Source organism: Brugia malayi (genome assembly GCF_000002995.4).
Source record: "Brugia malayi strain FR3 genome assembly, contig: Bm_v4_ChrX_scaffold_001, whole genome shotgun sequence".
Taxonomy (NCBI): Eukaryota; Metazoa; Nematoda; class Chromadorea; order Rhabditida; family Onchocercidae; genus Brugia; species Brugia malayi.
In genome coordinates, this window is record NW_025062479.1 from 6,616,108 (window position 1) to 6,629,685 (window position 13,578).

The 13,578-nt window shown below is 33.7% G+C and overlaps 1 protein-coding gene across 2 annotated transcripts; it reads left to right on the top strand.

Annotated features, from left to right (window-relative positions):
- Positions 1–4,271: 4,271 nt before the first annotated feature.
- On the top strand, positions 4,272–13,177 carry Bma-epg-7 (Uncharacterized protein; the record flags this gene model as incomplete). Of its 2 annotated transcripts, none has more annotated exons than XM_043073882.1 (25): positions 4,272–4,442; positions 4,621–4,789; positions 5,132–5,286; positions 5,363–5,521; positions 5,602–5,757; positions 6,079–6,217; positions 6,398–6,468; positions 6,575–6,718; positions 6,868–7,029; positions 7,105–7,329; positions 7,427–7,626; positions 7,901–8,060; positions 8,775–8,918; positions 9,058–9,120; positions 9,286–9,360; positions 9,449–9,655; positions 9,842–9,969; positions 10,150–10,246; positions 10,367–10,501; positions 10,804–10,880; positions 10,958–11,055; positions 11,429–11,520; positions 11,651–11,811; positions 12,832–12,996; positions 13,084–13,177. In XM_043073882.1, 25 exons carry the CDS (start codon positions 4,272–4,274, stop codon positions 13,175–13,177), a joined length of 3,447 nt encoding a protein of 1,148 aa, XP_042929816.1. The 2 variants fall into 2 exon arrangements, with proteins under 2 accessions (XP_042929816.1, XP_042929817.1); XM_043073883.1 differs by having other exon boundaries at positions 4,317–4,442.
- Between the last annotated feature and the right edge of the window lie 401 nt (positions 13,178–13,578).

Below are 13,578 nucleotides of genomic sequence, written 5' to 3' on the forward strand. Positions count from 1 at the left end.
GCGTGACATCTTTTTATTACTGGATATTTGAACTTGAATCCAAACACTTGTACCTCATTTTTGAGCGAGCATACACTGGCAGTGGGTTTTAAAACTGAATTAATGTGTTGTCTTGGAGGGTTATCATACTGATTGTTTGAATATGAAATTATATATTCAGTTTAGAAAGGGTGTAGATTGGGAAAGAATCAGCAGATGAGTCAAACTCGATAATGTTATTCTCTGAAATGATGGTGATCGAGGTTGGTAATGAAGACTGGGAAAAGAAATAAAAGTTCCAGTAATAAGGATCATTTTCAAGAAGAAATTGATTGAGTCTTGTAGGCTGTATTGGTTTATGTTTCACGGAACTTAAAGGACGGGTAAATTTCGAAAAGTTGAAAGAGTAAGTATAACAGAAGAATAAATTCTTGTGTGACGGTCATGTTGTGGTCTGCACATGCTGATTTTTTGGACGTCTACGTCTTGTTTTGAGGTTCTACGAATCGAAAATGAAACTGTAGTGTTTTCTTTTTTCTTTTGTTGGATTTCGTTCACGCATGACTGAAGGAGTGTTCTTTATCACAGTTCTCGGTCACATATACTATAGAAGGATTCATTAAATTGATACATCCACTGCAGCTATTCGGCAGGTCTGGGTCTTTCAGTTTTGCTCTGTTATATGCACTTCATCACTCCGTCCTGATATATTATTGGTCTCCTGTCTCCCAAACGGTTTCTGGTTGCAACATAATGGTTTCAAATAATGTCATATAAATTTCACAAGTTTCTATTAGTTTTATTGTTAAAGTGAATATCTAAGGTTGTTGCGATTAAAACATGTCAAAATCTTATATGTGAATATGACCGTTCTTTCGGAATAAGTCTTACTTTTACCAATGGTCATCTGTCGGGAAAGGGGAATTATAATACGTTGTAACAAATCATTAGACTAAAAGTCATATTTTTTTTTTCTTGGACAAATATCAAATTGTTTCAGTCTTGTGTTTCATGTAAACAACTACTTTCCAACACTCGTCTGGGTATAATTGAGTTTACCTGCAGAATGTTGCAGTTTATTAACAAAGAATATGTGCATTGCTTAATGTGTTGGAAATTGCCCAAAGTTTTGCTGCCAAGATTTTCCAGTCTAGCCAAACATATTTGATTTTTAAGAAGCTGTTAGCTCTTTGTTCAACTAACCTCCTTTGTTTTAAATCAAATCTGTTTGAATGTCGAAATGTTGTACAGGTTTTCCAGTTTGATAGTCACTCTTATAAGCAGCTGACAAGAACCAACTCTTACTATATAAAAGATTATGGTTATCAGGCAGTGATAGTTCTTTACTCAATGTCCGCTGTATAAGGAGTTTAGTATTAGGAAATTTCAGTTCGGCTGTTCTTGCGCACTTATTCATTTCCTTTCATTTAAGTCTTTGTTTTTCCGATTTGTTCATTTCTTCCGCTTCCCATGCTCTAGATAACACTCGTAAAAAATTTTGAAGATTTAAAAATATTATTTTTTGGAAGATGTTAATTTCGGGAAGATTCGCTGGATGAGGTGTAGAATAACAGAGGAATATAATAATTCCTTCATTAGCAGAAATAATAATACATTAATTTGACAGAGATGAATCGTAGTTGTATCACAAACTTGTCGAGAGGCGAAGAACACTTGATCTATCTTTGTTCTTATATCAAAAACAATGCTCCCCTTTTTGGCGCTTGGTGAAAACAATGCCGCCTTATTGGTGATACAAAGTAATCTCCTTATAGCAAGCAATATGAATAAAAAAAATATATGTAGTAAATGAAAAATATTACATGATAGCCCTGCTAAACAGTAATGGGTTTTAAAATAAAAGGTTCAAGGTATAAACATTACTTGTGAAACTTCATAAAACGTATTTCTTACTTTCATATAGTTTAGTGTTTCGCGATGTAAAATTCGGACAAACACTTCTATGAAATTATCAGTTTAATGTATCTATCAGTACTTGTGTATCGTAAGAGAATAAAAATCGTTGCAACATATTCCATTACACAACACATTCTTCAGTACAAACTCTAAACTACGACCATGAAAACTTCCCTAATAAGTCTTTTCAAGTTCTCTACATTATCTGGATTACTATCACTAATTTGGTTTCCCAGTGTGCAATTAACTAATTTTATTCTTTTTTTTTTTCTAACGATTTATTGGATCTCTTGCGATTTATTAACCAGATTTGTAAGTCTGTAGTTTTTCGTCTACAATTTAATTTGTTAATGGCTGTATATGCAGAACAATAAGTGATTAACTGTAGTATTAATAGTGCCGCTATTGAAGCGCCAGTGCTATTAACACTGACGAGGCGTGGAAGATGCTGATATATTCTGTACTGTTCTTTTAGAAGTGAATGTTTATTCTAAGAACCAAAAAAGTGTAAACTATTTTTAGCTAATTTAATGATATATCCACCTGCTGTGTAGAATTTTTAAGACTGTTTAAGAGTATGAAACAGTCATTTTATATTCTTATATTTCGTTAAAGTGACTTGGAAGGACTTTGCGCAAAACCTACTTTTTAAAGTGATATTTGTTGTTAAGTAGTGATTGTGCTTATTGACCCTAGTAGGGATTTCAGTCATTATATTCAGTCAGTTGATTTGCAGTTGTAAGTTATAGTATAAGTAAGACTTAAATTTACCAACGTGTCTCTTCGTATTAATATACCCCTCATAATTCACTTCACCAGGGAATATACCATATTGGGATGATATAGTAGATTAACGCCAATAAAAATTTGAACGATTCATTGATACTACGAGAGCTAATGTGACCATCAATGAACGGTCATGAAAAATAACTGATGGAAAGGGAATCGTGTAGCACCGTGTTATGTAATATAATTTCATGATTATAGCGGTTGTGGTGGTCTACGTATTTTAGTGGAACGTGCGACCAGCCGTTCTGGACCCTTTTTATACGTGGAGTTTTTTTACACGTGGAGCCTAGCTATTTTTATACGTGGAGCCTAGCTATTTCAGAAATGATATGGGAAATGCCCGGGAGTTTACATCACAACCAAGACGTACAGATAGTGAGATTCTAGTCGGCGATAGATGAAACAAAATAATGCGGTAATGAGTACTAAGTCCCTCAACGAAGTCCTGCACATAGTTGCACTATCAGGACATGTGTTCAGGAGTGCAGAATCGCATGATCCAGTGTCTCTTGTTGGATGATATCAAGTTCTTTTGAAGGAGTATTTTATTATTGCATGAGGTACCAGATCCCAAGAGCTCATTTCGAAATGATTATTGAGATTCGCAAGAACATTAAAGAACTCTATAAAAAAGGATGTGGGCACTTCATATTCCAATTGGTCGACCTTTTATTTAATACCCATGAATTTAATTATTTTTGAGATCTTTTTCTGTGATGAGTAAGCTAAACGATTCTATGACTAGGCATTCGTAAATCTCAAGATATATAAATAGTTCAGTCTCAAGATATATAAATTCAGAAATTCTTACTGATCACTTATGTTCTAGGTAGCTTGTTGGTGTTCGTTTCTGACAATGACTTGAAAATCCAGTCCATATGCTCAACCAAGATGAGCGAATGGGCACTGACTGCAAGGTTGGACGGAAAGTGAAGTAAATGAGAATTAATGTGGTAGATGATGTCGATAGTGATTACCGGTCGTTAAGTGCTATTTCGCTTCATTATTGCCTCGTCCAGCCCCGAATTAATGTACTGGGTAGGGGATGTTGCATGCAACACACCTAGCACGCTCCCATGATGATTGCCTGTTTTATTTCAGATGATGCGGGAGATAGCCTGCTTTGGTTTTGTTCTTAATTCGGTGGTCTCTTAGGCTTTCTGTTGTGGTTTGTGTTTCTGTAAATATTAAGGATTAAGGATTGAAATGGTACCGTGATTGTTGCATCTCTTTATAGAGATGCCAAATCCTATTTTATTCATTTACTTGTTATGCTTTCAGGGCTTAGTTTATTTGTTGAAAAATATATTTGCATTTATTTTTATCTTTTTTTTTTGCATTTACGACTTATTTTTTCCTTATTCTGTTGTATTTTGGCAACAGAGAGAATCCGAGGGACTGCAGGCTCTGTAATTATTCTTTAGGTGACGAACTCTGTGATTGCTGATTTATCATGTGTATTTTCCTTCACTTAACTTTATTCTGATTATATTTCTGCCCCGAGCTTCATTCTTCACAATTCTGTACTTATTCTTGACATAGTTTGCAGTTAGACTGTGTGGAATACAATATATGGAGATATTTGTATGTGTTTCATTTCAGGGCATGAGGTATTCCCATTGATTGGCCCAATGTTTTACGTTTTCTACGTGAATGAGGGTTCTCTGAAGGCTTTAGAAGTATCTGTTGCACTTGGCTCGGTTCACAAACTACAATGTGTTATCGAAGAAATAACTCAGGTGCCCGTTGCGGAGCAGGTTTGTTTTTATTAAATCTAGAATTTACGTTTCTTTTACAACTGTGGGAACATAGCTTTGGGAAATTCAATACCAGTAATAAAGAAAATTCGAATAACAGACTGATTCAACCATTACTTTTTTGGGATAGCTATAGTTTTATTCTGAACTGAATGATTGAAAAGGCTCAGTTTTGCAGGCTTTGCTTGTTTCTGGTGGAGAAGGATTGCAGTCGGAAAAGCAGGTGTCACATTATCAAGGAGCTGGTACGGAGTCAAATCCACTGTTCCTGTTTCGTAAATTATACAGAGAAGATGGTCAGGGCATAGAGTTGGCAAATAATGATGAGTTGTACACATTATGTTCGGGTACGATATACATACATATATATTTATTTATTTATATTAGATAAACATAGATGAATGCGGGCAGAACTTCCATTTATGACATAAGGTGCTGACTAATCATTTTGAAATCTCTGTCCCTTTAATCAGACTGTTTTTTCTGTCTTCGTGAAAATAGATTTCCAAAAATAACACGCCGTAATGTTATTTGATCGTAATAACCTGACATTACTAAGCTAAAAAAGTGATATATGCTTCATGGTTTATAGGCTACACTTTTGTAGTACGTAATTTTTTTGAAGCTATTTTTTTTTTTTTTTTTTTTGAAAAAAGCTAATTATTCCATATTTATAAAATAATCTACAGGTTTATACGATGAACTTCATGTTCTTGATAGCTCAACAATATCAAGGCCATTGATTACGCGATACTGTGACGCTGGGCGATTAGGACTAAAAGTTGCTGAGAGGTGTTTGCAGCTTTGTGCTCGTTTAGTTCAAGATCATCAGCTTTTGCATCAAGTAAGTTCACCATTTTCATTATCATCTGTTACTTCATTTTATCTGCTCATATGAATATTAAATTTCTCATTTTCAGGGGTGGTTAGCACTAATATCTAATCTTTACGATTCACGAACTCAAATTGAGAAAAAATCGGAGCGTTTTCTATCTCGCTACGAACGTTTGAAAACAATGAAAATTAAAGCAGAAACTCTATTACAAGATTTTGATAATGTTCTTCGTACTTTGCAACAAGTTAGCACTATTGTTCTCTTATGTCAGTGGTAGTTTAGTTACCTTTCATTGGATTTTATTATTTCAAGGAATTCTTTCAGATCAAAATTCCCTCAGCTTTATTGTCGAATTCATATAAATTGCAAGGATCATCGAAGATTGCTGAGGAATGCACACTGTACGAGTATATTGCTCGTGCTGATCCACAAAATTCGTTAGAAGAAATATCGGAGCAAGTTAATATGCTGTTGTCCAAGGTGCTGTGTGCTTCAAGTATCATATTCTTTAGAACTCTTGATCATTATAGTTCAACAGAGTTCTCAACGTCTAACTTATATGAAATAGTTTTTTGTTATTTATTTTTTAATGCTTTTGTTTAATGTACGTTCACAAAAGTGAACACTTTGCATCCTATCGTCAAAAATATACAAGCTACAGCATTAACGATTACAGAATTAAATATATCATTGAGCTTAGGGATTATTCAACTTTTAAAATTGGCTTTCTGATATTATAGAATGGAAAGCTGCACAATAAAATTATTTTCTATAAAATAATTAAACGCACTTTCACTGCAGACGAGCGATACCGAATATAAACAGGTGGTATCCAACATGAGATATGTCAGTGAGGAAGTGAGTAATCCTGAAATACGTAATATTCGTGGTATAAATACTCGTCTTACGCAGTTGGATGCAATGTTCCACAGTAAAGAGCGTTAGTTCCATCGTTTTTTTTTTTTTTTTTTTTTATGTATATTTCATCCTCTAACCTTGGTTCTGACTGTGATCCCTTGTTTTAAAGATGGAGACTAATACATGTAAAAGATTTTATGAGTTTGGACCAAGATTTCTGAAACAATATAAGAATTATTTATCTTATTAAATAACGTTCCAGAGGAAACAAAAGTGCTAAAGGATTTATGTTTCGCTGTGTCACAATCAGCTGTTGACTCGCAGTGTACCAAAGTAAAGTTTTAACTTTTATTAATGATTAACTCATCTTTTCAAGAAATGTATGTTATAGTGAAAATATCACGATATCCACTGATTACGAAAAGTTTTTATTTTATAGGATATTGTGTTAAATCAGCGGGAAAAAATGTTCAAAGTCAAGAAGCTAATTGAGCAGATACAGAAGATGGGGAAAGCTTTTCAACAATCCAAAATCGAATTACTAAACAATATTAGAACAAGACTTCGGGGATGGATATTGCAGGTTATTTTTGCATTTTTATAGTCGTTGTTGAAAAGGAAGGGTACATATTTCCGTTTGTATACCACTTTTCGAGTTGTTAAAATTTTGAATGCGTTGGAAATTTTCAGTTCATTAAGTACAGTTATACAGTGCAAAAATGATTTTTCCAGGTGTATGATAGATTGCATGCGACGAACAATCAGATAATTTTATTTGAAGAAAAATATATTGCTTTGCGGAACCGACTAGATATTATTCGACAAGTAAAAGAGAGTCCAATAATGTTTGCCACGGCGCTCACTGAATGTCTTCGTCGAAGTGTACTGCAACCAGTTCGTAAAATGAATTTTGAACTTGGTTAGTGCCAGTATCGTAGTTTAGACGTGCCAATTCATTATTTTTTACAGGAATTTGAATCGTGGTTTACTTCGTTTATGGAAAAAAGTGTTGCTTTGGTCACGGAAGAAACTTCTGTACGCGAATTATTCAAACAAAAATTAGGACGACATTTTCTGAAACAGTTATTTCCGGGCATGTTCGATAATTTTCCAAACTTTGCTCCCAGCGGCGTGGCACATTTTGACAAAAACTTGCCTCCTGTAACTCCGGCGGATTTGAGAACTTTGAGACAAGTATAATATCTTTTTAAGTTATGGCTCATGGTTTTGTCATTTTTAGTTTCAATTTGAACTGTTATCATTTCAGATAGTATCATAATTTGTTATTTAGGCTGTTCCGTGTCTAGCAAATTTGCTAAAAGTGACAGATCCCTTCATTTATCAGCGACTTTCTGTCAGAGATCCACGAATTGCATCAGGTTCACAAATGACTCCTCCACTTTTAAAAAGAGAAGAATCATTCTACACTACTGATGCTACAATTAATGTTGCAAATTTGAACAAAAATTTCCCATCTACACAGTGGTTGAGGTAATTACGTCGTTCATTCAACGATAAAAAATTATTTGTTTTTTTCTTTTTTTTTTTTTTTTTTTTGATTTTACTGCGTTTTATTTTATCTAGCCAACATAACTCACTACTAATAGTTTTTCATTCTTTGATGCCAGACAGTGAAAAAAAATCTTAACTAAGCAGACCAGTCTCCTACGTTTTCTAGTTTTTGCTTACACTAGTTGCTTAAAAACTCTACCATTATTTATCTTCTCCTTTTCTATTAGTTATGTCTACCTACTACTATCTTCAGTGGTGACGAAAATTTGGATGCTTTACCTTCAAATGCAACAATGCTAGCTAAATCACCACCCTCACGATTTGGGTCAACGTTAAGTTTGGATATGGTGGATCAATCTCCTGCAAAGCCACTTAATTCATTTGCATCCCTTTTTGATGCCTCACATCATGAGGTATTGCTTTTAAAATTCATGTGTCAAAAATTCATGAGGAAAATAGTATAGTATTGTGCAGCAATAATAGTTATGTTTGCAGCATCTCTCCTTTCATGCTACCTTTAATGATTAGTCTGACTGCTTCTATAGTCTCTTTTTTTTGTTCATTTTTTTCAGTAAAAATGTTGTATTGGATACATGGAAACAGAAAAACTAAAGCAGAACTTCTGCCTGTGTTCATATTACTCATTAATTTTAATAGAAAGAGAATTCTATGCATCGACTAGTGATAGGTCACTGGTTACCACATAATTTTCCACGAATAAAGTAAGGTTGACAGTGGCAACGATAGTAATGTTACTTGTCAAAACAGCATGAGATCGTCGTTCTCACCATGCGACATTGTCGCTTCATCTTAACTGCACAATTACTTTTATTTATTTTCTCATGCTTTAGTGAACTCTTTCCTTTGTTTCTGAAACTGTTGCTGAATTGGCATAAAGCTGCTAAGTAGCGTCTCATTCGGTTCTTACCGTATTTAAGGAAGGGGTGTATACGGATTTTCCATCTCCAGTGGTAGTTCCTAAGCCTTTACAGCAACTTTAAAGTTTAACTTTACGTTTGATCTTTGCAGTTTCCGAAAACAGAGTTGTCTTGCAGGATTTGATGACTTTGATATAGGGCTACTATGTTGGTAGAATTCTTTTATTTATTCCGATTCGCAAGTTTCAGATTGTGGAAACTGAGGTCAAGAATGGAAGTAAAACGTATTCGAGCTCAAGTGTTACACAAAGTGAACCGATCGCTATACCTCAGAGTAATGCATCTGTTATTCAGGTTGTTACGCCATTAGTCGAAGAAGAAAATTCAGTGAAAGTAAATGTTTATCATATGAATAGCTCTTTTTCTGTTGCATTTTCCGTGTAATAGACTGTTATGCAGTGAGGCACTTTATCTTTAATTCACTCCAGTGTCATTTATAGAAAAATATTTAACTATAGGATTTTTATTACAGCCGAAGTCAGATAAGTCCAGTCAATTTGGCACACCTGAGGATCATACCAGTTACCAGCAGAGGGTAAACTTATTGTCATATTATGTTATTTTGACTCATATTTCCAAGTATTTCAAATTCCAGTAATTTTATATGTTTCAAAAGCTGCATTCTTTAATCATTATTTCTTCGCCAATTTATATAACAATCATGGCGTGAGATATTATATACAAGAAATTTTCACTGCAGATTGCGGAAGTTTTTGAAAGATCTCAATGTGGAAGTCTGATTTGTTTACAGAATGGATTGAAAAAGCTTTCGCTGGTTAGCTTCTTACATATTTTTCTGTTTTGGATAAGACTGTATAGCATCGTAATAGCTTTCTTATGTTTATTTCATATAATAATTTTAGCAGCTGATGTACTTGAAGCAGGATTTTGTTCTTACTGGAAATCAAACCAAAGAATACTCTGATGAGGCATTGAAACGAATAAACAACTCTTTAATTACGTTTGTTGGATACAGAAACATAGTTCCTGTCTCTGATCAGGCCAGTAAGCCTGTTTGCAAGGACGTCGCTACTGAAACTGAGACAGGGCTTAAGCTGGAATTCTCAATGGTATCTTATACTTTAATTTGTGGAATGAGCTAAAACGTAATCTGTTTCGTGAGGTTGTTTGGTTGTGGACAGTCATTTTTAGTCTTTTTTTTAAAAAAAAAAGTATTCGTAATTAATGGTATTAAACAGTTTATTTTATTTACACTTTATTTTATTTAGTACAATAACGATCCATCCATTTCTTAGGATGATGCTGACGAATTATCGGGAAAAGATGTCCTTGTTTTTGAACTCCGGCAAGTGATTGAACTTCAGAAGAAAGAAATTTCACGACTTCGTGAACAGCAATTAAATGCGGAAAATACTGTTGCTAAGTACGCTCTCTATCCCGCATATGTATTATGATTCGTTCTTTATTGCTATCAGAAAACTTTTTCAGTTTCATTTATTTTGATTTTATCTTTTTCATGGTCTCACACTTATGAAAACCTGCTGAACTTTTTGTTTAATTGCATTTTCCTAGCGTTTTATGAAATTCTTACTCGACTTTGTAGAATGGAAATCGAAAGAAACCAAATGTATAAAACTTTAATTGCTGACCACGAGTTGGCTCTGGAACGTAAATTTTCGTCCCACAGTGAAGAAATAAAGGTTTGTATAATTTGCATTATATTATGGTCAGTGAACCTACTCAAAGTTTGAGATTAATGAGTTTCGAAATTCATTGCTGGTTTATTTTACATGGAAATTTTGTTTATGCTTTCGCTGTAGAGAAAGAATGAGGAAATTGATTCACTGAAAGCAACCTTACATAAACTTCATGAAAGCGTTGTTTACCATGTTGAAAATGCCGCTGGCACAATTGCGAACGATGAAACTGAAGTTAGTTGCAGAAAGGAATGCAAGGTTATGCACTTTTCTTAAAATTATAAGAATGATCATTTGTTTCCCTTAATTTAAATCACTTAGATTCATTTGGATACGGGTAATGGTTTCTGATTAAATGAAGATTTCGGGATGTGAGTATGCAGCTTCTAGTACTTTTCCGCTTTTGTGCAGTTTTTTGCAGGATAAAAAAAAAAAGTATTATTTGAGATAGCTATCGTAAAATCCAGATAAGGAAAATGTTGGTCTTTCTGTATATGGAAAGACGTGAAGTTGTGATATGTTTTGGACAATTCTATAAATAAAGGATCTGAAATTTTCAGGAAAAATACACAACTGCTTACGAAAACTCTTTGCTTGATAGAGTGCCAGTTGAAATGAAAGAGAGTTGTTCGGTTGCGTAAGTTCATTTATACTTTTGTATTTTGTTTGGAAATTTGGTTATCTTTAAAAGGGAATAAAATTGTTTCATTACAGGTCTAAGTTAATTGATTCGCAAGACGATGGTGCTGTTAGTGTACTTAATGACCTTTCTTCCAAAGGATATCCATTGAAGTCTTTTACTGTTAGTCGTGGTATGATTTTTCTGAGATCTTTGCACCAATTATGTATTTGAAAATTTGTAAATCAAAACTTATGTTGATTATACCAGGTTTGCATGTATATCAGTTCTGTTACAAATGAAATTTGAAATTTATTTTTGTAGTGGACTTTAATATGGGTTCGCGGTTATATTCATAAATTTATTTGGTGATTACGCTTTTAGTCATATAGGAAGGTGGCAGTTAGCCTATTAATTACATAGCTTAGAGCAGTCCCTGAAGATTCCCTGTTTCCATCGATATTTTTATTTTATTTTTTTCTTTCATTTTATCCGTTATTCATACTGCTTTGTGCTAAAATGTTGTAATTGCATATATAAATAGATATTCCCACTATTAATTTTAGCAGCTATAAATATGACACAATCCTCAAAAGTGAAGATTGAAGAGAGAGATTCGGAAAGAAATGAAAACACAGATGATGACCTGAGGGTTCAGGTAAGATACGATAAGCTCTTAATTCCCTTTTGATTCTGTAAATCAGAAGAAGAGAAGTATAATTGAAATACTCCTGTTTGTTTCTTTAAAGGCATGTTCTTTATGGGTGTCTTCGATTGGTATTTTTCAGGCAGATTCGGACGAAGATATTGCACCAGTTACGGTGAGACCAGCTACTGCTCAAACAGTTATATCACTACGAGAAATGCGAACAATGATTACAGTACAGGACATTCATGAGTACTGTGCTGTTTTGATTGTTTGGAGTGAACCACATAACGCCTATATATTGTTTAGGCTAGTTTTCTTATATCAATTTTACTAGTTTATTATTATTTTATTAGTTTTCTTATATAATTTTATTGTATGAATTTATACATTTATGTGAAAAGGGGCGACCCATTATTTAGTATAAAGTAGTTATACATCAGACTTTATGTGTATTGCCTGTCCTCTTAGATGTTCTTAAAAAGCAGAGTTCAGCACAGTGATAAACACTAATGCTTTTATTGTGATTTGACATCAATAAATTGTGTGAGTAATTGGAATTCTTTATATATTTGGAAAGGATGCATATCTCAGGTTGTAAGACAGTATATTTTTATTTGCAATTGTAACAGGAGAATTCTTCTAGCTAAATACTGCCGGTCGACCTAATTAATAACCAAAATTTAGATTTTCGGCTTAATGTTCTTGATATTGTTGAAATCTATTATGTAGTCAAGTCATATAATCTATCGTGGGTTGCTTCCTTTAAATTTCACCTTTTTAAAACCAATAATCTGATAACGTTTCTTTTTGTGGCGTATTTGGTGTTGGTTTTTATTTCCTTGTCATTTAGTCACACATTTGGCACTCATTTATTTCTCGTCGATATTTGATCTATATTCGGCTATACTTCCTTTCTCAATTTTATTACTGGTCATATCTTGCTTTCTATATTTCAAATTATAATTTCCCCTTTTTGGTTTCAACTGGATATGACATAAATCAGATATATCTTATAATGACACCATCCATAAGACGCCCAAACTTTTTTTTTTTTATCAGCCGGACTAAATATCGACATATCGCATCTTCGCAATCTGATTAAAGTTCTTAGAGTTATGATCGTATTTCATCCTTCTGTTATTACACTACAGTAAGCTGTTTTACACTACAGTAATTCTACAAATGTGAAACTCTATTGATTCATTTGATAACTATTTGTATTTGTGTTGACAAAGTGCTTCGTAAAATATGTTCTTAAAATCTTAATTAGATTTGTGTTTGCATGCATGAAAGTTGCTTGCAGATCAAAACATGTTTCAGTGTTTCACCAATATTTCACTTTGTCAAAGAAAGCAGTTTGAAACGCATGGGGGTAAAATGGGACCGGCAGTCAGTAGCCGCCGCTACAGTTGGTCAACGTCCTAACTGGCTAATGGCAGTAACTACCCGTCTAGAATTATGCAAAATACGTAAAACAGACAATCGGTAAGTGTATATTATCGTTTTCGTTGCGTAGTGTTATCATCTTCAAGACTTGCTAAGGGCGATGCATCAGTTAATTTCATTTTTTAGTTACAATTTGAAAGTCGGGACGAAATTTTACCGGGTGGAGGTAGAACCACTGCAAATAGACTCATCGAGTATTCGACGACAGGCTGATGAGTAGTGAAACTCTTTTGTTGTTATCATACGAATAGAAAACCTGCGGGTAAAATTTATTGTTTCTTTAAAGATTCTTTTTTTTTTTTTTTTTTTTAAATATTCTCCGTCTGGTTTACAATTTAGCTGCCGTATTGGCGACCTTTTCTTGGTCTTTGCAATTCTTTTCTTTTTTTCAATGACTGCATGTATTTGATAGCCAGTAAATATTATAATATCCTTATTAAAAATGTTTCCATGTCTTGCTTTCAATGAATTGACTTCATTGCATCTAAATCTTTCGTTCTAAAATTGCATTTGCGCCAATGACGATATAAAATAATTGTTCTGTTTCATTATTCCTCTTAATGTATCCATCGCGAATCAACTCAAAATGAGTGTTTAAGAAATTTGATAGGTGTTTTTGGA